At 35.2% G+C, this 26,570-nt stretch overlaps 2 protein-coding genes across 2 annotated transcripts in view; one reads left to right on the top strand and one right to left on the bottom strand.

Moving 5' to 3' along the window:
• The window catches only part of LOC132274876 (uncharacterized), a 29,366-nt gene extending 14,293 nt beyond the window's left edge, over nucleotides 1-15,073 (bottom strand). Inside the window, exons 1-10 of the mRNA XM_059776223.1 lie at nucleotides 14,801-15,073; nucleotides 14,429-14,720; nucleotides 13,960-14,109; nucleotides 12,297-12,467; nucleotides 10,179-10,322; nucleotides 9,021-9,126; nucleotides 8,713-8,861; nucleotides 8,491-8,616; nucleotides 6,204-6,347; nucleotides 728-815 (exon numbers count right to left, since the gene is read on the bottom strand). Coding sequence (XP_059632206.1) covers nucleotides 728-815; nucleotides 6,204-6,347; nucleotides 8,491-8,616; nucleotides 8,713-8,861; nucleotides 9,021-9,126; nucleotides 10,179-10,322; nucleotides 12,297-12,467; nucleotides 13,960-14,109; nucleotides 14,429-14,692 — 1,342 coding nt within the window. The 5' untranslated portion in view covers nucleotides 14,693-14,720; nucleotides 14,801-15,073. The remainder of the gene's footprint in view (nucleotides 1-727; nucleotides 816-6,203; nucleotides 6,348-8,490; nucleotides 8,617-8,712; nucleotides 8,862-9,020; nucleotides 9,127-10,178; nucleotides 10,323-12,296; nucleotides 12,468-13,959; nucleotides 14,110-14,428; nucleotides 14,721-14,800) is intronic.
• A 7,432-nt stretch (nucleotides 15,074-22,505) lies between these two features.
• Nucleotides 22,506-26,165, top strand: LOC132274875 (protein SULFUR DEFICIENCY-INDUCED 2). The gene is made up of 4 exons (XM_059776222.1): nucleotides 22,506-22,778; nucleotides 24,197-24,409; nucleotides 25,104-25,259; nucleotides 25,561-26,165. Exons 1-4 carry the CDS (start codon nucleotides 22,662-22,664, stop codon nucleotides 25,969-25,971), a joined length of 897 nt encoding a protein of 298 aa, XP_059632205.1. The 5' UTR covers nucleotides 22,506-22,661; the 3' UTR covers nucleotides 25,972-26,165.
• The last annotated feature ends 405 nt before the right edge of the window (nucleotides 26,166-26,570 follow it).

Below are 26,570 nucleotides of genomic sequence, written 5' to 3'. Positions count from 1 at the left end.
ATATACATATATGTTGGGCCATTATGTAATTACATTATGTTAGTAGGGCCCTTATGTTATTAAGGTAACTTGTATCCCTTATATAAGCCTATATAGGCTTATTAGGTTTGTATATGTGTGTGTGTGATATAGAACAAGTCCTCTTTCTCCTTCTCTCTGTCTCTCATGATAAACAACAATTATTATTGTGGAGAGTTAACAAGATTATGGACTGCCTTCATCTTCTTGTGTTTTCTGTCTATTCCTTCCTGCGATAATTGGTGCAAAAGCAAACTCCAGGCCCATTTTCTAGATGAGATAAGTTTACCTAATATCATGGTTATGTGTGGTGATCTATTGGATATATTTATGGTTTAAGGGGGTTGGATTCCTAGGCAGAATTATCACATATGCAAAAGATTATAAATTTGTCTTGCTCGAGAGGAGGTTGGTTGAATTTTCTGTTAAGCTAAAAAGGATATTCTTTGTTATTAAAACAATCAGTCATCTCACCATACATCAATGCAGTTTTCTTCTAAATTCCATGTTCCTATTTTGTATGTAGGCAACTTAGTAAAAAAGGTTTGCCAGGCTTGGATATTCAAAAATGTTTACTAAAGTTATTTCTACAATTAAGAAGAATGTACAACTAAGATCACAGAGTACTTCAAACAAGTATATGCATATGATGCTGCTAACCATGTGGAAAGATGATCTTTCACCCTATACTCATATAATAGATTGTTACCAAAGTCAAGTATAGCTAGTTTCCCATCTGGAGTGCGGATCATATTCCCAGGATGTGGATCAGCATGGAAGAAACCAGTATCAAGCAACTACGAATCCAAATGAAAATGAGTTAGAAAAGGTAGGTGAGTAAATTTTTTGTCCACATATTTACAGAAAATTGCAATTACGCTTGTTGTGGAGAATTTGCACACTGCAATTTGCAACTATCCATGCCACAAGTATCGTAAGCAAAGAAAAGTACATAAAAGACAATATAGCCATTTATATTTTGGTCCATGTTGGAGTGGGTACAAGAATTCTTTATGACGAAGAACTGCCCTAGCTACTCCTAACATTGTTATTTTGGAAATCTCCTTTTTCTTTTCTCTAGGCTTTCCTAAATGGAGACTTCCTTTTTTTTTTTTTTTTTTTTTTTTTCTGATAAGTAAAGATGTATTAGAAAGCGTTCAAGAGGGGGAACGCGTCCCAAGAGCTATACAAAAACCGAAAAAAAAAGAAAAGAAAAAGGAAGACTATGGACCCAAAGACCCCAAAAAGTCCATGATCTCATCTAAAGAAATACAATCTCTCCCCTTAAACTTTATATGGAGACTTCTAGGGAATGTTCAGGTTAAACTTTATATACCCCGCCTTTATTAGGTTCATGCCCCATTCTCTTGTAACAAACTTATCATTTATTCACAGAAACATGACTAATCTATAAACTTTTCCGCATTAAAACATATTAACCTTATAAATATCAGGAAGTACTTGCATGGCTCGTAGTTGTATAGTTAAGGCCATTTAAGAACCATCTTTATTTAGCATTTTGGGTTTAGGTTGCTTTTCCAGTCTCTGGAAGGAATACACAATTTTGAAGTTTCTCCACCATTAGTCAATATCTTGCAAAATGCTTCTACAACCAAACACTTCAAAGGACACAAGTCTTATTGATCTCCACTAACTCTAGGTTCGAATCAACTGCACAAGTAATACCTATTTGTCTTTAATTGTTGCTTTAAGTTCATGTAATAAATCAATTTGATCAAATTATCAAATGAGCATTCATTATAAAACAATAGGTACAAGGAAATAAATAATATACTATGTAATCTTGCATCCAATACAAGTAAAATTCGATCAAATTGTCAAAATGTGGGCTCATATGCTTGATAAAAAAATAATAATAATAATAAATAAATAAAAAAAAGACACCCAAGCTTTTCTTCCTTCATGCTTTTTGTCCCTTTATCTCAGTTCTCACCTATGTCTGCACAATGAAATCAACAAATACTAGGCAGATCTACTGCCAAAGGCCAACATGCTGCAGGGTACACAAGATCCTCCAAGTGACTTTATCATCCTAAAAGCACATTGAGATTCCCCCTTCCCTCAAAAGCCCTATGTAGCAACACCAGTGCCTTTTTAGGTAATGTTTCATATATTTAATCATTTATGTTTGAAGGTACTTGAAATGAATGTCGTTTTTAACATTAATCTGAAAGTGCTTATTCTGACATTCGTACTTTCCAAGTTCCTGATTCAATTACAGATGAGGACAGAAAGAAGTTCTTATCCATGTCTCCACAAGTCAATGTATCTTAGTTCCTCCTCATTGTTCCATATTCTTGGCTTACCATGTAAAAGAAAATACTGCCATTCATATATACTAAATTTTATCAGTTTTTGTGCTATCTCCTACTTCCAGAAGTTTCCAAAATTTTCCTAAATCTTATTCGATAATTATCAGGATGCCATAACAATGCCAATGGAAAGTCTTCAGTTTATAAAATGATTCCAAACAAACATCATCCTTTAAGTAATCTTCAAATCATGGCCTCCAAGAAGTTCATCATACTGCAGTAGCTGATTAGCTTATCTATTTTTTTGACAAATGGAATTCACATTTGACTAGACCCACACCAGTAAAGAGGAACAACAAATAGACAAGATCATGCCAAACCATGCAACATTCTCAATCAGAATAGCAACTCAAATTTTAAATCATCGGTTTTCTATTGCAAGAGAAAGAAGAGAGACATTAAGAAAGGAAAAGGAGGAAAAACAAAGGATTACCACATTAGGATTTAGGACTAAGAGCAACTTGGGTAAGATTCGATAATTACAATTGGGAATATTACGAATATTGAAGTAAAGTTTAAATAAAGTATGATTACCACTTCGTTAACTGTTTGAGAGTTGGAATGCTTCTTCACTAAAATAAATGCAGGGCCGCTCTAACTATTATCCTCAAATCAAGTCAATGCAACAAGCCTTGTGCATTATTTGGGATTGACAACATGGATACCTCACCTTAGGTCAGCTCTTTGCTAAAGACATGTTCTCAATCACTCCCTCATCCAAGTTGTTTCAACCTTCCTATAGTCCTTGACACAAATCAACTCATATTGATTCATAACTCCTTTACGTTGCACATGACCAACCCATCCTAAACAATTTATCTCAATTTGTTTTCAATTGACATCACTTTTAACTTCTCATTTTATGTTGGACAGGGTGAAGCTTACTATCTAAATACATAAATTCTAAATTTAAAATATATATATATATTTATATATATATATATATATAAGAAATATCAAAACAGCCTCATTTTTCCTATGGCATCCGGCATGTCAGCTGAGCTCATCTTTCCGGTATCTCAGCTTAATGATGTCTGCCAAGTGAGGGTCACCACTACCCATCAATCCAAAATTTTCTTTTTTCAGTTAGTTTCAACATGTACCTTTTACCTAACAAATAATTTAACAGTAGTCACTGATTGATTTTGAACCTCTTAACTCCTAATTTGTTCAATCAGATAATATATTGTCTCTGACTGCAATGAATACCCCCTACCATTTTCCATCTGTCACCTCTATTCTGATTACCCTGCTTCTATCTGACCCCAAGTAGTTGGGAAAAAAGGCTTTGTTCATTGTTGTTGTTGATGATGATGATGTTGCCTCTATTCGGATTATACCCACATGACTTGACCAAAGGTTGCTATATTGATAATAAAAAAGCTAACATGTTCATAGCTGTATGGCATCGTTTGCCTCGCAAAGACCTTTAGCTACCCAATCTGCAAGAACAATCTGCCATCTAGATGAGACAACTTAACCATCAAAACCTACTCCTAGGGTTTTATATCCCTTCAAAAGTCATGCATCAATAGAAGAAAAAAGTTTTGGATAAAGCTTATCATTGTAAGATAGATGCCTACTTGTTACTCTACAGTGGCCATTATTCATGCCCAGGAGGAGAGTTTTGTAGCGTCAAGTATCATGTTGTTTTAACTTGTCTGATTCTGGTCTACTAAGGCAACATGTGTCGACCCAGAAAGGAACTGTTGCATTGGCCACAGAGCCAGGTGGTGAATAGACATGCTTTTTGCATCCTTGAGGGTCTGTTCTGGTTCCTGCTTTGTGGGACCATGGAGGTCACTTCATAGGCACTTCTCAGTAATAAAAAACATAGATACCAAGTCAGGTGTTGAATATCTAACAATGTGGCAACAACTGAAGATTCTGTCTCGGTGAATTAGAATCACTAAAAAAAAAATCCATAGAATCTCAGTACTCAAAAAATAACTTTCATAGAATCACGGTAATGCTACATTTGGTAGGAGGGATGGACAAATGGACAGAAGGAATAGGAGGACAGATGGAAGAGGAATCACTAGGGAAGGGAGGGTTTTCATCCTCCTTTTGTTTAGTTGAGTCTAAGAAAAAGAAAGAGGTGATATAATAATTATTTTACTATTATACCTTTAATTGTTTAAATTTAATGCACTTTCTTTTTCTTTTTCTTTTTTTTAATAAAAGTCAATACACTTAAATGAGGGTGATAAAGTCTTTTCGATTTTATCCAACAAATATTCATTATTTCTCTTCTCCTCTTCCTTCCACTTCTAGATGGAAGTAAAATGGTGGGCTCGGAGGACTGCTTCTTCCCTCTTTGTCTCCCCTCTATCAAACAATGGAAGCTTGCTCCATCCCTATCACTATATATAGAAAGGATGCTTCATAGCACAGTAATTGTGCAGTAATATGTATGATAAGATTCCATACATAACCAATCAATATATCAGCAGAATCTATAATAAAAATCAATTTAAGGTATCAATCACAAGTAGATAGCTTTCGGTAAGTTAAAAAAACACAGAAATGATCTATCCGGGATCAAAAAAAATTATTAGTTAGATCTAGAATCACATAGTTAAATCCATCGAGAGCCTAGAATTCTCTACTTCAACGATAAAAAATAAAAAATAATAAATAAAAAACTGAAGAATGCACATATCTGATCAACTAGCGGTGGGTGGTGCTCTCTGGCGAGGCGTGGCCCAAGGGGGGTGGGAGTTTGGAATTTCATTCGGAGGGGTTGGGATGATTTCTGCAAGCATGTTCGCTTTCGAATTAAAGATGGAAGGAGGATCAATTTTTGGAAGGATATTTGGTGTGGGGAACGCCCTCTTGCTCTCGCTTTGCCACGGCTTTATAGGATTGCTTCTCACCGACAGGCCATGGTTGTTGACTGTTATCATCTTGATAACGGGAGACTGACTTGGGATGTTCAGTTCATGAGGCATTTTCAGGATTGGGAGATCGAGGATGTTTCTCGCTTTCTGGAGCTTTTGTATAGCCAAGTGATCTCTTTTGGGGAGTCGGATTGTTGGTTCTGGGTTCCTAACTCGCAAGGCCGTTTTGAGGTCAGATCTTTTTTTAGATGCCTTTCGGTTCATCACGGAGAACCCTTCCCATGGAAGTCTATTTGGCGTTCCAAGGCTCCCCGCAAGGTCGCCTTTTTTGCTTGAACCTCAGTCCTAGGCAAGATTTTAACCCAAGACAATTTGAGGAGGAGGAATCAGGTGGTGGTCAATCGGTGTTATATGTGCTTGTGCAATGGGGAGTCAGTTGATCACCTCCTTTTACATTGTAGCATGGCCAGAGATTGTTGGGATTGATGCTTGGTTTATTTGGGGTTCAATGGGTTATGCTTTGTTCTTCTAGAGGGTTGATTGAAGCTTGGAGAGGCGTATCCGTTGGGGCTTCCATTCAAAATGCTTGGAGGGCTACGCCACTTTGTATTTGGTGGTGTATTTGGCTCGAGAGAAATAGGAGATATTTTGATGGAAAAGAGAAGCCTGTTTCTATGCTTAAGTTCTCTGTTATTTGTACTCTTTTTTACTGGGTTTCAGGGAGAGATTATAGATCTACGGAGGAAATTATTGTTTTTTTGGCCTCTCTGAAGGCCTGAGGCGCCCTTTAGCCTTTTGTTTTGTATCTTTGGTATCCGCTCCCCTTTTTGAGCGTTTTTCATAAATTCTTACTTATCAAAAAAAAAAAAACAAAAATTACATTGCTATTTACATAAGAAACACAGTTGAAGGTATTTATCAAAAAAAAAAAACACAGTTGAAGGTAATGGTAAATATCTCTGTATATCTGTAGTGCATTAGCTTTCATAAGTAAATTGATAGAGTCAATCACCTGCTTCAGGTAGCATATGACTCCAACATTGACCAGTTCCCCGACGTCACTTTCTGTACTTTGTGACAGCTTTTCCCCGTCTACCCATGATGTAGTTAGAACCTTTCGTGAAGTATACTTAACATAGGTTTTTGGCACAACCACCTGAAAAAATGAAACTTATTAGAAAGTGCCATAAATTCTTCACAAGTAACACTGAAAACTCAGACGATAGTATTCAAATATGTGACAGTTTTTTTCACTTATTCCAGTTTCATTATAATCAAGCCTAAAAATCATTTAATTAATTGATGCTATTTGAGATGAATATATCTCCTTCACTTGTAAAAGAAAACAAGGCTTCTCATAATCATCACAATATAAGTAATTCTACAAGATATAAGTCTCTCATGATAATCACAACATAATTTCCAAGGGCTCTTGGAAGCATTTTTGTTTTACCTTTCCGGGGAGAGGGTGGGTGTTGGAATTTCCTCATAACAATTAAGAAAATGTCTATAAACTGTTTAAATAGATCATAACAATTAAGAAAATATCTAATGAGATATCCCTAACAGCCTGTAGTGGTACCATTTCTCCACTCCCAGCAGGCTTTTCTGAGATCAAGTCTTTGTTCCGACTCACAGTAGTAATCACAATCACTGCTGGAGTACAATTAGCTGGTGTTAACAACCTATCTTCTGTTCTTCCCTTTGTTTCTGCTTCCAAGCCACTACATTCATCAGCCCATGAGCATCATTCGCAACCACAATACTGCCAGCTACATCCCCTTCTAGTGCACAGCTGCTGCCTTTACAATGGTCAAAGTGGTTTTACTTGCAACCTTTTTATCCCAACAAAAACATCTAGGTTGCCACCCCCCAAACACTTCCAAAAAGGTCACTATCAACCGTCTGCTCCAGCTCCTTTGTCTTCCAAGCACCCCATATTCACCTGTTGATGCATACCATCCAGGGAAGCTTCATCTGCTTCTGCACCAGAGACCTGTCAAGTTACACCTGCCAATAGTAAACCAATGGGCTCATTATGCTCCCATGTCCTTCTAGAATAGGAACAAAGACCAGAACTGCTGGTAGAGATGCTCACATCTTCTCTGCTCTATGTTTTCTTTTCCCCAGCTATCCAGCCTCTCTGATCAATTACACCTAAATACTTGGCCTTTGTTAGTGAATATGCCAGCTCCAACCTCTCTTTCCTTGCATGAAGGCGTAATACCTATCTGCTAAATTTTTAACCTTGTATCAGAACCTCCATAGCCAGCCTGAATAATAGAAAATTAGGCTCCCAACACCATCTCTAAAAATGTTCTAACACCGATCCAGTTTGGATTTCAATAAATCACCTAATAAAGCTAAATTTGATTCTTCTCACTATGTGGAGGCTCACAAGTAGAGAGAACCATGTTTAGAGATAATGAGGAAGTCACAGGCTCACATAAGTCCCATACTGAACACTTACAAGGCACCCTCTAAATAACTTTGTAACTAAAACTACAAGATAAACATTTGAACCCTATCCCAATAATCCTCTCATGGATTGTTCCTTTGAACATCCGGTATTCCTTTCAATCAAAATGTCCAGTGAATGACACAAGGAGGAAAAACAACTGGACTCTACCCAAATATTTTCTTTCATGGATTGTTCTCCTTTGCACATCTTGTATTCCTTTCGATCGGAGTGACCATAAATGCCATCATAGCGCACCCCCAAAGAATCATGGCACTCCCACTCATGTCAAAGCCTCATAGGAAACAATCATGGAGCTAGCATCCCTAGGAGAAACCCAAATACCCAATTGGTCCCCAGGTAACACAATTTTTGTTAAGAGCAAAAGATACAATGGAACCGGAAAAGAAGCTGCATGCCTTGCTGCTCATTTTGCACAAAATGCGAACCCGGTAAAAGAGCAAGAGTCACCTTGAATTTTTTATGAAGCTACCCTAAAGTTGTACTTTATGAGGGCACTAAAGATGAAGGAAAATTATCAATTGCAACAACAGCATATATTATCCATAAATACTGTATATTTCATTCCTATATACAAAGTATCATCCATAAGTAAATTCTTGTTGCAAGAGAGAGAGAGAGAACCTTTGCACTGCATGCCCATGTGTTTTTTAAATTTTTTCTTTTCTTTTTAACATGAGTTCTAAGTGGTTACAGTGATTAAAATCTATCTAATACCAGCCAGCATTCTAATTAATAATATTCAAAATCAAACTCCAGAAACAGAATAATTGCCACACAAATAATATAAGAAAAAAGTTTTAAATATGATGAGACTGACCTGAGGAAGGTCCTTTTTCATCATCTCAGCAAAGAGAGTTCCATTTTCACCCTCATTAACATAATCAAGCTCCTCAAAGAAACGGGCAGCCCATTCATCAACCAATCCAACAACATCAACTGAGATCTGAAAACATAAGAAGGGACGATGAATACAATAATATATGCTTAGAGAAATAGAAGCTAACAAGTGACTGCAGTATCGTGAGTCAATAAACACTACCTGAGGAAACTTCCGAAGAACTAATCCCAAGTTCCGTATTATAAATAAGTCAATTGTTACAGTCTCAAGAACAAAAGGCCTTTGTACTTTAACAGCTACCAGATCTCCATTTTCTTTTAGACGGCCCTTATACACCTGTCCAAGAGATGCTGCCATAGATTTTGCAAAACAAGAACAAATAATGAGAGACTGATGAACTTTCACTAAGCAACTAAGGGTCAGATGTCCTTCGTGATAAGTTTCAGAAAGTAATCAACAACACAAATAAATTTAAGATCTAAAACAATGTTCAGCTGATGATAAAATACCAGCAGCAATTGGGGAGGAACTGAGTTCAGAATAGATGTTTTGCCATGGCTGACCAAGCTCCTCCTCTATAAGGGCCATCGCGACATCATCTGGATATGATGGAACCTTTAATACCATGAAACAAACAGTCAGCAAAGAGAGTAGAAATAGCACACAATCATAACTCCTCACACACAAACATTTGAGAGTTATTTTCTTCTTTTTTTTAACCAAATTAGGTCTATATGTTTACATGTAACAAGCTGCCAAGAGCCTAAGACTACTATAAAAAATAAAAATAAAAAAGTTTGGGAAAAACTATAATTACAAAATTAGGTCTATATGGCATATCTAAGGACTGCAGTTGAGATGAAAATTTTATTAAGAGAAATACATATAAATGATGGTCATCGTAATATACAAGGACTTAAAAATGAAGTGGGGCAGAAAATAACAATAAAAACCTTTTTAATTTTCCACATGCTATGTAAAATTAACAAAGAGAAATGAAGGAGACACCGATCAATATTTGGTCAAAAAAAGTGCATACAAAGAAAATTAAAATATAGAGTTTTCAAGTAAGCCTTGTAATGAATTGGATTAGCTCTTTCTTCTAATCCGACTTAATAAAATTAGGGGGGCAAGTAATGGGCAGAAACATCATAAAGCTCCCAATTTATACATCTTCATTTTTTCTTTGTTTAAGAACTTCCTTCAGTTTTCCTCCAAACATTTTCCGCTCCAGTTATAATTTAGCCTGACTGACTGGTCAAAGTAGTGTAAATATGATAAGTTTTCTAGATCAGCACCGCATTAAGGGAAAAAGACCATACACCTTCCAACTCCATTCCAAAGACCATAAAAGGCCATTCCCCAATATCAGTCCCCCTTAATCAAGGTAGTGGGAGGAGACCTAACTTCTAGCATTATTTGCATAAAGTGACTGCCTTGAGACTCAAAACCATGTCTCACACTAGGAAACATGAGCTTTAATTACTACACCAGGAAATTACCCCTTCCAGCCTTTCCAACTCCATACTAATGATACTAAACTTTATGGATTCCATATTGAAAATCATAATTTGAGAGAGGTCCTGGGGTAAAAGAGGAAATTCAATTTAATCATACATAATAGTCATCATGTAAGTTAAGCAAATTAAAAGAAAGTTATATTTTACCTTATCACAAAGCTTTTGCAGTTCAGTCATTGCTGCAGGTGAAAGTATATCGGGACGAATGCTCAATGCTTGCCCAAGTTTAATATATGCTGGACCCAAAGAGGTTACAATCTCTCTTATCTCAATTGCTCGAGCAACTTCATTCTGAATATAATAAAAATGAATAATAATCAGACTACATGTGTTGACTCAAAATTTGTAATTGCACATACAACACCAAGTGAGTAGTTCATATTCTCCAGTTTTGGAGTCATTTAGCAGGTAGCCAGAGCTAGAAAGTGTAAAGTAGTATAACATTGACTATATCCATGTTGACCATATCAATAACAAATGGTAAAATTGGTTTGTTTAGGAGTTTATACAGCGACCACTAGTGACCTTGCATGGTCAGTTTTAACTTGTCATATTTTAATATAATTTATTTTTATGTTTGGTTAGTATCTCATTCATCTGGCACCACTTGTGTTTTCCGAAGTTTTAGAGTCAACAAATTTTGGAAATACTAGGGCTTGTTACAGTTTTTAAAATTTAATTTTCATTTTAGAAAAGCCAAAAAACGAAAACAATGAAAAGTTGAATAAATATTATTTATTTTCAGTTCTCAGTGAACCAGAGGCTTTGGAAACTCAAAAGTCTATCTTAAACAAGTTCCTTAAAAAGACTCGCCATCTTTTTCTCTTCTTTTTTTTTTCTACAAAATAGTGCCAAAGGTCAAGTTTGTCTCCAATCTTTTCCTCCATGCACCTCGATATACAAGACAAAAACTCACTAATGGACGATTTATTTTTAAAATGACGTTGCAGACAAGCTTTCGGTAACATCTTCGATTTCTTTTTTCTTTATTTTTTTTCCTTGATAAGTAATCATTTTTTTTCTTTTTTTTGGGTAAATCTTTTTCATTTTTAAAAATAAAAGTAGTTTTCAAAAGTGATGCCAAAGAGGCCTTCACATATTGTAAGCCTGGGCTGTACTAGCGATCTAATGATTTTTTTTTTTTTGTTACTACTTGGATTAGTAGCATTAATTGGCCTTCATGGGAATATGTGTCTCCTTAGATTTTAATTAATTTTACAAAATAAAATTCCTAAATGCAAAGAGTTCGACCTTGGAGTCCTCGTCTAATGAAAATAAGGAATCAACGAGCAGCTTATTCAATCATAAAGATCACTCCTTTCAGCAGCATGTTCATCCCTTGCTTACAGATTCTTGGTGCAATTCCTACACTATTTATCATTTCATTACAATTTATGTTCCTCCTTTAATTCTCCACAATACAACATTCACTACTATATTGATAATCAGTGTGTGTGTGTGTGTGTTGTGTGTGTTAATTACAAGTTATATATGGGCCAATTTGAGCACCCAACTAACCCTCCAGGACGCATGAAATTCCCTTTCCCCACATTCATCAAGCGAAAAAAGGGGATAAAACCCTGAGAGATGGGCCCCACGGGGAATCAGGAAGTTCATATCCTGAAGTGGTGTCTGGCCATTATACACTCAGGTTAAAAGATTTATGCTATTAACTTTTGAACACCCTTAACCATGAATAACTAAGTACCACTTTATGCTTCCTGGCAATGAATTCCATGTTAAGGGTCAAGCATGAGTTTCTCGAGATTTAAAATATTCATGAAATGGTCTCAAAGAAGTTACTGATGTAAGCAAATCGCTAGTAAAAGTTGTGAAGTTCTTACAGTCATTGTTTGTAATCTGAAAGGATTCCTTGAAGACCTAATATTCTTATTTAAATTTTAACAACCTCCATCACTACCAAGACTGATATAGTCAAATTTATATCTTAAAACCTTTCCATGGTCGAACTCTGTCTTGAAAGCATGAACGAGCACTCTTCTCAAGTTCTCATACAGATATCCAAGAAATTTTTAGCTCTTTGAAACAAATGAACTTCTTACGGCAGCAACAAATAATGTTACATGCTGCAAGAAGAGATCATTCATGGAAAGGTAAATAAATGATTCTGGTGACAGAGAAAAAGGTTAAATTAAAATCAAAGAATAAGTGCAGATAGCACTGTGGTAGATTTCTTTTTGCAAGTATTAACAAATCAGAAAGTATAACTGAGTCAAAAATGGAAGCATGGCATAAAAAGCTCACCTCTTTGACCTTCTTGTTTACTACATCCCAAACAAGACGTGAAAGAAAACCTCCGGCAACGGATAGTAACTGAACAATACGGGTTGCAACTGCACGTGGTCGTCCCCCCCAGTATGCAGAGATGCTAGAAGGATCATACACCAAAGGCAAAAATTTGCTGCTTTCATCAAGCTGAAGAAGCACAAAAAAGCATATAATATTGCCATATAAGTATTCCTTAAAAAAAGAACAGCCGTTCCAACAAAAAGGTTTCAGGAGTTTATGCTTTTATACATGTGAAGCTTTAGGCATCATAACATTAACTAAATAAATTCACACGCGTTCCCTTGGATTCTTACAAAACAATGTAGCAACTGGCTTGTAACATTTTTGAACTCCCCTAATCTATCTTGTGCTACAAGCTTACTAATTCTCATAAGACTTCAACTCATCATTGCTCTACCCAATCAGTTAATATTTCGTCACTTGTCCAGATACTACTTGCCATAGTTTCACATTTGTTGTCTACCAGACTTGTCCACTGCCAAGAATCAAAGGCAAAATAGTATCCCAGAAACTTGGAACAACGTCAAATCAGATTAAATATTTATACATCGCACTCCACACACTTTGGTATCATGTGTGTTTGCGTGTAGAAACAGAAATGTGAGAATGGGTTTTACGAAGATTTTTCTTGGTTATCATTCAAGCATTTTTCACACTTGTGCTCACATATTTGGAATTAGTTGACATGCTTCAGTCAGTATCAAACTGTCATTTCTTTACAATAGTTCTTATCGCTACTTCAAACATAGCCTGCACAAGTTTGAAATATAGAGAAGTTTCGAAATTGCATGAAGTAGTTATCATCCTAACAAAGTTTTCAATCAATGTTAAAAATAAATCATAATAATCAAACCTTAAATATTGCTTGATCATCATGCCTTTGAATTCTTAGATCTTCAATGTACGTTTTGATGACTGTGTCTTGCAATAAATGTTACTTTTTTCTTTTATTTTTTGATAACTTTTTCTAATATAACTTCGGAAAATTCTGAAAAGCAAAAAATTGCAATTCCCAAACAATTAGGATAAAGCATTGTTTGGTCCTAAGTTCACTTTTACTTGCAACTCCAATCAAAATGCCAAACTGTACATGTATATGATGTATATGAACGAACGAAATTGCCCAATCATAACACTACCAATATGTAGATACAGGTCCGTGAATAAATATGCACATCTAGATCAAATAGCATTCTAAGGGGTGAGTATCACAGGATTCCAAGAATGAATGAAGAAAAAATACTAGCAGAGAAATTCATTAAGAAACTAAAAAGATCATTCTAAAAATGGTAGAAGAAACAACGATCATATAATTTAAACAAACTACAACCTATATGAATTATGACCTCAAAATAAGGATGCTTTTTTACCCAAGATGGAATTAAGTGTGGACACAAATCATTGGACCACTCAGTCCATCATAATCCAAGTTTTAATTTCTCTGAGCTGGATCATTCTTAATGGCACCCAAATTTTCAAAACCTTGCCAATCGTGAAAGCACATTTTGTAAGTTATTCTCCTCATACGGAAACAAAATGACAAAAGTAAAACAGTACATAAAAGGAAGTCAAATTTAACAGGATTTCATATAATAAGCAATCAAGATCAATGACAAACCTCAAGTAAGCGAAGCTGAACATTGTCGGCAGCGAACTGGGAATCGCTCAAATTCTGACCACGAAGCCCCCTCATAAGTATTGCCAACTCTTCGTTTTCTTCCATCTGTGCTCTCACTCTTTTGATCTCCTGCGAAACAGCTCCCATTCCCTGCCATTCCCAGCTTCAGAAATTCAAGATTTCCACCAATAACTCAACCAATCAAAAGCAAAGAACCTTTTGGCTTAACTAATCCGAATAAAATTGCTGTATCAGTTGAGGCAAACTTTTCATTTTCTTTAGAAAGCCAAACTTAGAAAAGGAAAATCAAATTGCGACACTCCTTTCCGTTTTTCTTTTCCCTACTTTACATTTGCTTGATTTTCACAGTAACCAAACAAAAAAAAAAGTTCACTTAAATGACCACAAAATCAGTGACTTAACAACAACATTTGAGTATAAAAACAAACAAATTAGTTCAGTAGTATACCGTAGAAGCTCCGTTGACCGCTTTCGACGACGATGGCGATCTCGAAGATCCATTGACGACTTTTGGCGGCGATGGCCGTGAAGGTCCAGCCTCCTCCGCTGGTTTAGGCTTCGTTGCGACAGCTCGTACGACACCGTTCCGTCTCCGAACCCCAATTACACTCGGACATTGACGGTAAACGGTCATCTTCTTGGAAGAAGAAGCATGAAGCGTTCGACAAAAAGGCTCGACTCCGCAGTAGACGAGCTGAGAAGCTGCGTCCATGGCGGAATCGATGGATAAATATAGAGATCTACAGAACGAAATTACTGTCAAAATGCAAGAATTATATATATATAGATAGATATGGAGAGAGACTTGAAGACACTTAACTTGCTGAAAGAAGGGTTGAGAATGAATTGTAGCTCAATTCAGTGTGTTAGAGAGAGAGAGAAACGGAGTCAGCACTGCGTTGATGTTTTGGGCACAGGTTGGGTGAGTTCCTGAGTAGACAGTAGAGAGAGAAGGCTTGGTTGTCGGAAGGACACGTGGAGTGATTCGGTGCGATGGAAGGCCGTCTGAATTGTCTGTATCCTCTCAACCGTGCCTTTGGCCTGCTTCGTCCACCGCTGCGAAAACAATTGTGGTGTTGTTTTTTCGGTTAACTGGTAAGCCTTAAAACTATTGGGGTATTGTCGGCCCAGTGGTATACTATTTTCACCGTTGGCGGTTTTTTTAAAGTCTTTATTTGTGAAAATCATGTATCCTTCCAAAATGGGACGTCTTAAAATGATTTCAATTGCTTATTATAATCGCATCATTTGATTTATTATTATTAATTTTTTTTTTTCGTAGCTTTCCTCTCTTCTTGTTTCTTACTCTTGCCTTCCTCGATTGCTCATTTTTTTTTTTTGGGTTTTATTTTTTTATTGAAAATGTCAATACTAAATTTATTAATCCTTGAACCTTTGGGTTTCGGTTCCGTTGCTTTCTCTCTGATTCTTGATATTGCATGAAAATCCATCTTTTTTGCCTAATCAATATTTAATTAGTACTTGTGATTGCCCAAATTTCTAGTGGAACAAGTTATATAATAAATATGTTAAATTGAGGGCAACAAGGACTTTTTGAGTTCACTCCGTGTTGATATTATTTGCTAACGGTGTTAATCAACATTCAGGAATTGTCAATAATATATTTTTTCTTATTTTACTGGACTAAAATCAGGTATAATAAATAAAGGGATAATTTCATAAAAATAAAATTTTAAGGGTCAAAAGACAAAAAAATGAAGTCAAAATCCAGTTTATAAAAATCTGAAAAATTACTATACATCATTTTTTATTCCCAAAATAACATTTTATTATTGTTATGAAATTATGCTACTACCCTTCTCATATTTAGAGAGAGAATATTTATGCCAAGAAAAATCATAGGTCTTCCGACGTTAATTATCTACTTATCATACGAATACAACGTGGTTGGATTCCATTGAAACTATTAAAAAAATTCCCTTAAACATCTCTTTCTCTTCGACTCATTCCCAACCACGTTATATTCGGAGGAGTAATCGGCAATTGAAGTCGGAAGATCTATCACTTCTCTTATGCCAATCCTCTCGAACTCTTCTTATCCGGCAGCTTCTCTTTCCTCAAACTCCCGAGACACACTATCAAAATCACTGTAAAAAGAATGAAGTCAAAATTCACTTTTCAGTTCGTTTTCTTTATAAATCATCAATTCTCAATGTAATTTTCTTTCTAACTTTGGTTTTCCCTTTATTTTACTTATTTATTTTTATATATCTATATATTGTGAAGATCTTTAATTTGGCAGTGGGATTGAGAGAGAATCAAATACCGTAACATTTATTAGTGTCGGTTACTAAACAAATAAAATTACCATTTAAACCGACACTTACAAATGTTACGGTATTTGATTCTCTCTCACTCCCACTGCCAAATTAAAGATCTTCACAATATATAGATATATAAAAATAAATAAGTAAAATAGAAATAAATAGAGGGGAAAATCAAAGTTAGAAAGAAAATTACAATGAGAACTTATAAAGGAAATTAAAAATAAATACGTAAAATAAAGGAAGAAATCAAAGTTAGAAAGGAAATTGCATTGAGAACTGATGATTTATAAAGAAAATGAACTGAGAAGTGGATTTTAACTTCATTCTTTCTACAGTGATTCTGGAGTTTGAGGAAATAGGAGTTGTAGAGAATGAGAGTTTGAGAGGATTGGCATAGATGTGTTTCTCTTCTCTCTCTAGATTTGAAAGGGTTAGTAGCATAATTTCATAATAATAATATAAGGTTATTTTGGAAATAAAAATATAATGTATAGTAATTTTTCATGTCCACGTTAGACTTACATAAAATTTCATTAATTTAGAAAACTTGAATTTGGCTCCAATTTTTTGTCCTTTGACCCCTATAACTCAATTTTTGTGGAATTATCCCATAAATAATTTTTTTTTTAAAAATTTTGGGCCCACCCTGTATCCGCCAATGGCTCCGGCTCCAATTCGCGTGCATGCTTTACAATTTTCAAAACTCGGTTACATAATAATTAAGAGCATCCATGCAAATATGTTTTGAGCAAAATTATGACTATTGAAAAAATAGTGTACAAAACAAACAATATTTAATCAGTGCAAAGTAAGCTATGATAAATAGTATTATAGCCTATTCCTAGTTGAGAAGGGAGGGTCGTGCACAATTCCATATTGATCATGCTTATAATACCCCTAATTTTCAAAAGGATAATCTCGGTATTTTGTTTAATTATTTTCTGTTCATTGATTGTTTTTGGTTCATTAATTGTTTTGAATTATGTTTTAATATGTTTTAATTGGTTTTTTTTATTTATTTGATTTCCTTGTCTTATTTGTGTTATTTGAATTAATTGGTTGGTTTATTTGTTTTCTTTGGGTTTAATTAATTTATTTGATTTATTTACATTAATTATGTGTTTAATTGTAATGGTGTTATATTTAATTCTTTATTGTAAATTTAAATTGGTAAGTGTCTTGATTTAATAAGTAGGGTTTTACTTTTAATCAGTTTGTAAGCCGTCGTAGGTTTCTCAGTATGTTGGATGGGCCGGTTAGGTTTTCAGTTGGGGCTTAGGGTTTAGTAAAATCCTATAAATATATGTTAGATGTTTGGTTAGGGTTTGAGAAACATAACAAAACCTATACGACTGTGGAGACGAAGGAAGAACAGAGAGGGTTCACATTGGTTTTCGTCGGACCTTTAGAGACGGCGTAGAGATTTTTGGACAAAGATCTCAAAGGCAAGTTCTAACCTTACTCTTTCCCTTATACTCGTGTTCTTTGCATACTCAATAGTTCCAGGATGAATTACATGTTTAAAAAAAAATAAAAACGTTAGCTGTTTCATGTTCAGAGTTTCACTGAAACTGAATTTGTTTTAAAATTGTAAACTGTTTAAACTTTGAACTTTCTTGTTTAATTCTTGGTTTAATCCATATTAGTAGCATAATAAGGACTGAATTAAGGGTTGGAATCTTCTGGGATTAAGTTAAACTCTCTGAAAACCTATACTGTAAAGTGTCGGAGGCGTAAACGGCGACCCGAGAGGAGAACACGAAGAAGAGGAGGGAGAGAGCCGGCTCCTATTGGATTGGAGCCGGCTTTCCTTGGACTGGAGGTTGCTCCAATGGTCTAGGAGCCGGCTCCAGGGCCATTGGAGGCGGCTCCAATATTCTGGAGCCGGCTCCAGGTTGTTTGTTCGTGGTTTTTTGGTTCTGTTGGTTGTTTTTCCAATTTTCCGTGATTAGGCTTCCTAGTGATTGTTTTAATGTGTTTTAGTGGAGAATAAATACTGTAATGGATGGTTTAGGAGTGGTCTAGAGTAAACATAAATATGCAAAGATCGGATTAACATAGAATTGGACACAAAGCATTAATCGTTAGGATTACATGGAGTTAATTACGAATGTCTTGCAGACTTGTGTGGGTTTGGAGTTTCTAACTTCTAGATTATAATGTAAAATTTCTTGTGAGAGTTTGGGCACTGCTAATTGCAAATTCTTAGAGTATACCTACATACAAGGAATCTGTATTTTTGCTAAAGATTAATTGATGATTAAACTTAACATTTAATTCGTCAATTTTGTTGAATAGGAGCCTAACAGTATGATAAATTGTCTGGATTTATTATGCATGCCATGGAAATAAATATTATAACATTTGTTTAAGCTCTGTTAATTATGGATACCGGGAATAAACTTATATTTACAGACACAGTCCTGTGGGTGATCAGGTAATGGCTTATTGTTGGATTAATTAAGCATGTTTTTCCCAGTATACTTTAATGTACTTAGTTTGGAACTGTGGGTTTTGACACTGATACTATTAGTACTTAATCAGTGGTTGGATTTATTAAAGCAAGATAGTTAATCTATTCTAACATGGTTAGGTTGGAATTGTTGGTTTTGGCATTTATAAATTATTTAAATGTGTGGAATAGAGTAATTAATATTGATATTTATGTTTCCAATGTTAATCAATTTGTTGGGACTATTCAAGAACGGTTGTTACTACATTCTGATATGCTTGATATGGACTCGTTGATATTGTTATATACTTGTATATGCTTTATCAACTATCGGACGGATTGGATTGTATGTACCGGTATGGGACGGTGACATACTAGGTTTGGATTAGCTCAAATTGCTAAGTCCTACATATTTTGGAGTAAGGGCACGGGTTATAAAATATAATCCTCCTTATATATATAAGTCGGTACAGTTGAATACGCCGAGTGACTTACTGGATTTCTTGTGGATGGTTAGGAACGGAGTTTAGATATAATTTTCTGTTACCGTGTCATGAGCTTGAGTCTCAGTGTCGACGGTTAGGGTGCGTATATGCAGTTGGATGTGTAGCTGACTGTAAAGGTTGAGGTATACTCTGTTTAGGTTTAGGTACTCATGCCCACTCAGGTGCGTATTGTGTGATGCCTTCTATCCAGGTTGAGACCCCCTTCATGGCCTAGCGAGAGTCCAGTAGTGTGGATATATTTATATACGGATTATTAGTTATTGTTGAACTATTTAGTATGTACATGCGTATCGAGTCTCTGCTTGGATTGTAGTAGGTTAGAACTTGTTCGTGGGCCTGACCCACTCCTATTTTTCAGGTGTACGTCAGTTCCAGGCTTGAGCTTGTTCGTGCTAAGCAGAGACGATCTTCCATTCTACCGACGATGTAGGGTTTCTTTCCAGATCTTGGATTTTGATTTTATCTTTCATTTTACTTTCATTCAGTGTGAGATTTTTATTAGGGGTCCACTAGAGATGGATTCCCGAGTTGTTCAAATTATGGATATTTGGTTTATCAAATTTAAGTATTTAATTATTTAAGGATTATTTTTTAGTTCTCTTTTCAGCTTTAAACTTTCATTTCTTAATTCATTTTGTATTCCGTGTTCGTTATTAAACTGGTGCTGGATATGAAAGAGGCAGAGGTGGCGGAAGAGGTTATGGTCGTGGGCGGGGACTGGGCGGCCATGGAAGGGGTGGTGGAAACTGGGCATAGGTTGAGATGGTGTGTTTGTTTGTTCTTCAAGTTAAATGTTTGCCTGAGCTTACGAGTGGGGAATAGGTTAGAAGACTGTTTGGAGCATCATAGTAGTTGGGTAATTCACTCGAAGCATTTCCCTCTTTTTTTTCTTCGTAATGAGAGAAGGCTTGCGATATGGTTGCTTGGTTGCTTTTCTTTTGGTCAAGAGCCATCCTCTGGTTCTACTGTTGCTGTTATTTTTTTTGCATCCTCCGTATTCCATTTTTCAGTGTATATAATAGACTATTTTAAACCTCTCAGTGTGTATTTGGTGGGGTGTGCGGTTGATGGATATGTTTTTATAATCAATTAATGGATATATTTTTATAATTGATTGATGTGACGATCATTGAACCAAATACTCTTACCAAGTTTGTTTGGATGTAAAATATTTTATTTTTATTTTTATTTTTATTTTTTTGGTGTTTGATTGTGATAAAATATTTACGAAAAAAAAAATATTAAAACATAATAAAAATAAATTACTCGTCAATTTTCGATAAGTTATCGTCAATTTTCGATAAGTTATTTTATACGTTCAATTAAAAAAAAAAAAAATTTTAAAAAAATATTATATTAAGTTGTCAAAAAAATCAATTTGTAGTATTTACGCCTTTCTTTTTCTTGAAAGGATAAATTAGTTTAAGCACTGACCTGTTCTTTCAAATAAAAGCCAAAAGTCTGGCATGGAATACTTGACTCTAAGTCTTGATGAACCAGCTTTTTCATTAATTATTGAAAAAGAAAATCATAAATAAATGATCAGACCAAACTAAACCAATGGACCCAAGATCAATTTATGTTAATGGTTTAAGTTTACAAGACTCCATTATAGACCAAAGAAGCTTCTTAGTAACATGACCAAGTACTCTTTAACAATTTTGTTTAAATAGTAGTAGTTAGAGAAAATGGATTCCGTTTACATCATGATTCAATGTACATCAGTGGCTATTGACTGTCACTTGATTGGAATTAGAAAATTTGATTAAGGATTTCAATTAAATTATCGAAAGTTTTGAAAATTTGATTAGGCATTTCAATTAAATTATCGAACGGTAACGGTTTGACTTCTAATAGAGGGCGATTTGTATTAATTAATTTGTCTTTCCAGGAAAAATAGAAAGAGAACAGCATTCTTCACCGCTACCAAGCTGAAGCTAGCAAGAGACCAGCAACCCACCTACATAGGCAGCCTAAAAGGGTCAAAGAAGCTTGCATTCGTCCAACAACCATCTATTTCCTCTTGTGTTCTGTTTTGAAATATTAAATTGACGTCTTGTAATTGGGATTAGAAAAAATTTAGTTTAAATGCAATACATTAATTCAGAACTTCCAAAACATTGGACTAATATCTTGAATTTCCCGATAGTTATTAAAAATTGTATTTGACTGCTGAAAAAGAATAGTGTGAGACTGAAAATGCCGAGGCAAAAAAAAATTTACATTCAAAATTTTATGCCAATATTCATTTCTAGTAGATAATGGTCAAAATTTTATGCCCACGTTATCTTTATTTTGAGTTCTTTTGACCAAATTAAATTCTTTTTTTTGTGGAATTTGAATCTAGGTGGGTGTAATGCGAACTTTTTGTGGGGATGTTATGACGTTGAAATTGGGTTTTTCCTAATAAAGCACTGTACAATAAAAATTATTACAAATTAAATAATAAGATGGACTCTATTTTCTAATACCGTTTCAATTAATGTTCAATACCTCAACTTTAAATCCGAATGTAAATTAAACAATTGTATTATAGTTTTTGTGTTACTTCCTGTCATACTAATAATAATAATAATAATAATAATTATTATTATTATTATTATTTTTGTCTATCCCAAAATAATAGTTCACTTTTCATTTTTAAATAATATATTTTACATCTTTCTATATATGTCTTTTGAATTCAAAATTTTAATTTTGAATATTCAAAACTTAAACAGACAAATTAATAATTTTTCAGATAGACAACACATGTCTCACATGTTTCCAAAATAGGATATTTAATTTAGTACGGAAGTAATAATACTCCCCTATAAACGGCACTTAAATTGGGTTGAAGGGAGTAATTGGCAAGTAACTGTATTACACCTACCTAAATCCAAATTTATATGGTAGTTTTTCTCTTAGTTTGCATTAAACAGTATTACACCAACCCAGACTCAAATTCCACAACAAAATTAACCACCCACCATGGAATTGGTTTAAACCGTTGGGCACAAATGGGTCGGGTCATAACACCTAGAAGCTCAACCCCAGACCATGGACTTCAGTTTTTAGTTGTTGAGTTGCCAATTGTTTTTGGTACACACTTTTCAATTTCCAACAAAAATAACAAAAAAAAACAAAAAACAGAAAACAAGAGCGTTCTTTTTTTTTTATTTTAATGCTGACACGTGTCCGAATGAGATACGTGGCGAATAAGCTGTCTCTAAAATGGCAAGAGCGTGAACATATCCGGTTTTCAGTCCAGGTTCATTTGCATCTTAATATAAAAAGATTGAGAGTCTCTTTATCATTCCGTGACCTGACAATTACCATCTCCAGCTTCAGTAATCTCCAATTCTATCATCAGACTGAATCTAGAAAGAGAAACACAGGTACCCAATTCATTTTAGAGAAAGAAACAGAGATTTCTAGAGAGAGAAAGGACAAATAATGAAGCGAAGTTTGAATGTTTACTGCCCCAAAAAAGCAGAGAAACAAGAGCCTTATCACGTCATTCATAAGCTCCCTCCTGGGGATAGTCCGTATGTTCGAGCCAAGCACGTTCAGGTACATACAATATATCTCACCCTTCTTTCTCTCTCTACAATTCTCTCTCTCTATGTATTGCAAACCCATTAGTTGTTTTCATCTCTCTCCATGATTTGTTTGTGTTATGCAGTTTCTTTCCTATGATTTGATTTTTAAAAAAAATTTTTTTTGGGAAGAAAGTTGATTCAAAGGGGAAAAAAAAATGTATAGAAAAAGATATGGAACGTGTGCCGTTGATTTGGTGGACTTTTTTTTTTTTTTTTTTTCATGAGACCTGATGGGTTGTTTTTGGCCGTTCGATGTGATATAAGAATGAAAGTGAAACTTCGGATTTTTATGTCCAGAATAATTTCTAGTAATTTTGGCGCGTTAAGTACTGGCTCGATAACGACTCATCCGCGACCCGGACGAGTCATAGAATGTGGTTGAACGAGGCCAATTTTTGGCATCCAACTTACTTGTTGAGTTGTCTTTTTCTGTGTTTCTTGACCTGTTCTATGTTTTAGTATGGAATAAGTTTACCATAAAGTGCACCTCATGTCAACTGTTATGAATTTTCCTTTGAATTAATATTTTTTCAGCACCAAAAAACGACCCCGTCATGAAAAAAATACTTAAATAAATAATAATAATACGAGCTAGTCAAAGATGAGCGCTTAATTGAAGCAAAAAAGAACATAAAAGTTTGACTGAAATGTATGATCTAAATCTCGCGTCTCGAAATTTGTTATTATGGTTAAATGTACATAATCATGGTATGCAGAGCTATGTCCCTCCCCTAGTTGATCAACTCGCAAAAGTTTGGCCCGTTTTCGTGCTTCGAAAACATGACCTCCAGGTCACAATGCAATAATCTTACCATTGGGTCGAGACCAAAAATTTGTGAATTACATAATGTAACATAAAAGATCAAGGCATTATTAGCCACTTGCCTAGTTAATATTTTAAAGGCAAATTTGTAGTAGCCTTTTTTTTATCCTACTTAATACTATCCACTTGCCTAGTTTGTCCAATTTTGGTTTCACCTCCTACGCATTGAGTTTTACTCAAATGTAGTTGGTGTGAACTTTAAGGGCAATGCTGCAATGCCGATCAGTTTTTTTTTTAGCAATTCTAATAGATAAGAGTCTCTCTGTCTTCTTAAGGTGTGTTTATATCGGTGATTGTGATTGTCACATCAGTCGGTAACAATAACTGATCGGCAAGTTTATCTTTTTCCATCAACTATTAAGTCTATTATGATGTGGTTTCATGTGTCTGCCCGGTGCCTTCCTCACCAACTGGCGCACAACTGTTCTTTTGAGGAATAATAATCCACCTAATTCAAATTTCACCATTCAGCCCTTTCTCAGGCATTTTTCTAGCATTTTGTTTGAATTGTTCGTCTCATTTTCAATTTTTTACTTGTTTCTTATTTACTGTCCTCGCTGCTTCAGTTAGTTGAGAAAGATCCAGAAGCGGCAATAGCTTTGTTCTGGATGGCTATAAATGCTGGAGATAGAGTAGATAGTGCTCTCAAAGACATGGCAGTTGTTATGAAGCAACAAAACAGGGCTGAAGAAGCAATTGAAGCTATTAATTCCTTCAGAGATCGCTGCTCCAAGCAAGCACAGGAATCACTAGACAATGTCCTTATTGACTTATACAAGGTACACACATAGCTAGCCGTAGTTGATCCTTCAAAATTTAACAATTTCCTGGTTTTTTTTTTTTTTCTACAAGGGGTATATGGCATTCCATTTGAATTGATCAATACATTATTGGCATAAAATATGACATGAGTCCATTGTGTTTTTGATGGTTTTAAATGAGTATGTTTGAACATCTGTATGAGGTAACTAGGCTATGTAAGAGCTTTGTGGAAATATTAAGAGGGAAGATCTCACTTTGTATCTTTGGTTTTGTGGTATCTTTTCATTGTACGCTACAAATTTACGTTTTCAAGAGCTATAGTGGGCATGATGAAGGGAGTGGAATTCTTGTTGGACCCCCAAACACCTAGAAAATTAGTACATTTTAAGAAAAGTTAGATCGCATAATTTCTCAACCAAATGTAGAAATGAGTGCAGTTCACTGAGTTAGGTGGCCTTTTGACACTGACATACACATTGTTACCGAGAGCTTAACTCCAGTGGGTATCTTATCTACTTTCCAAGTTGGTTGAGTGTGGAAGTACCCAAAAGAGGCAATTGTGTGTGCGTGTGTTTGTCTTGGAAAAAATAAAAGAGACACACCTTGTTTTCTTTGATGTTTTGTTGTCATTTGGTTACCCATAAAATATGTTGGAAGTGATATCCTTCTTTATGCCCTCTCATTTGAGAATGAATATCGATGTTTTCGCAGAAATGTGGGAAATTGGAAGAGCAAATTGAGATGCTGAAGCAGAAGCTTCGGATGATTTACCAAGGGGAAGCATTCAACGGAAAGCCTACCAAGACAGCTCGCTCCCATGGAAGGAAGTTCCAGGTCACCATCAAGCAAGAGACTTCCAGGATACTGGTACTTAATTGCGTATTTTTCTTTCAGGGCAAATTTCCATCCATATAACTTGTTAGTTTAGCTCAAGTAATTTTGAAAAAAAAAAATTGCCAACAAACATAGTCAATTCTCTTTGCAAGTAATCGGCTAATTGGTTTTTTTTTATAAGTAAGTAATCGGATTATTTGTATAATAACTAAATTCTAAAGGGCAGGTGAACAATTGTCACGAATGCCTGCTGAAAGTGATAAAAGAAAGAAAAAAGTTAACATGGTCACTGCTTATTCATGTAATTCATTAACCCCATATGCATGCAATGCAGGGCAATTTAGGATGGGCGTACATGCAGCAAAAAAACTATGCAGCTGCTGAGGTTGTATATCTTAAAGCTCAAGTGATTGATCCCGATGCAAACAAGGCCTGTAACTTGTGCCTGTGCCTGATCAAGCAAGCACGATACAGTGAAGCACGGCCTGTTCTTGAAGAGGTATTTGAAGGCAAGTTTCCAGGATCTGATGACCCGAAGTTACAGAAGCGAGCAGAGGATTTGAGGAAGGAACTAGAGGCATGGCAATGTGCATCACCATCTTCCTCTCCTTTGGGATTATTAGATTTAGAAGATGCTTTTCTTGAGGGGCTTGACCAGTTGATGAACCAGTGGGCTCCATTTAGACAAAGACGACTTCCTATTTTTGAAGAAATTTCACCATACAGGGATCAATTAGCCTGTTGATCTCTTTTACACACACACTCTCGTGTTCTTTGCAAGAATTCCTTGTCAAGAGGTTAATTCTGTGTCTGGTTGTACCAGGATGATGTTCAGAACCGAGAAATGTACCACAATTGAAATGAGTATTATATGGTTACAGATCGAAAAAATATATATTATATGGTTATAGAAGCAAGAATTTAATATCTTTCTGCTTATTTAAAAGGGTGTCGTAGAGTTACGAGGACATATTGTGCAGTTAAATTATAGGCATTCATCTCAAGCACAGTTAAATTATTGGGATTGTAGCAACTGTCAATCAATTAAATGACTCAAGTCTCAAGGCACAAGAGTTTGATTGCCCTGCATAAGAGATCTTAAAGCTAAACAGACTCTAGGTTCCTTGTTTAAACAAGACTTAGAAATATTGCCTTTCTTTTTTCTTTTTCTTTTTTTCATTTTGGATTTCACTTTCGAACAACAATGCTACTCTGGCTGATAAGTTATATCTAAAACACTAGTTGAAAACAACAAGACTTAAAAATATTGCTTTTCTTTTTTTTTTTTTCTTTTTTTCATTTTGGATTTCACTTTCGAACAACAATGCTACTCTGGCTGGTAAG

Source organism: Cornus florida, unplaced genomic scaffold, assembly GCF_030987335.1.
Source record: "Cornus florida cultivar Cherokee Brave unplaced genomic scaffold, ASM3098733v1 CherokeeBrave_3.0.0_Hap2_Chr09, whole genome shotgun sequence".
NCBI classification, from domain to species: Eukaryota; Viridiplantae; Streptophyta; class Magnoliopsida; order Cornales; family Cornaceae; genus Cornus; species Cornus florida.
Note: the sequence above shows the minus strand (reverse complement) of the source record. Positions and strands in the feature narration are given on the sequence as shown.

Bases quoted from the DNA above. Each gene is read 5' to 3' on its own strand.
- LOC132274875 (XM_059776222.1), top strand. From the start codon at position 22,662: ATGAAGCGAAGTTTGAATGTTTACTGCCCCAAAAAAGCAGAGAAACAA. The intron at 22,779-24,196 runs GTACATACAATA...TCGCTGCTTCAG, and splicing joins TTCGAGCCAAGCACGTTCAG to TTAGTTGAGAAAGATCCAGA. The intron at 25,260-25,560 runs GTACTTAATTGC...CATGCAATGCAG, and splicing joins AAGAGACTTCCAGGATACTG to GGCAATTTAGGATGGGCGTA.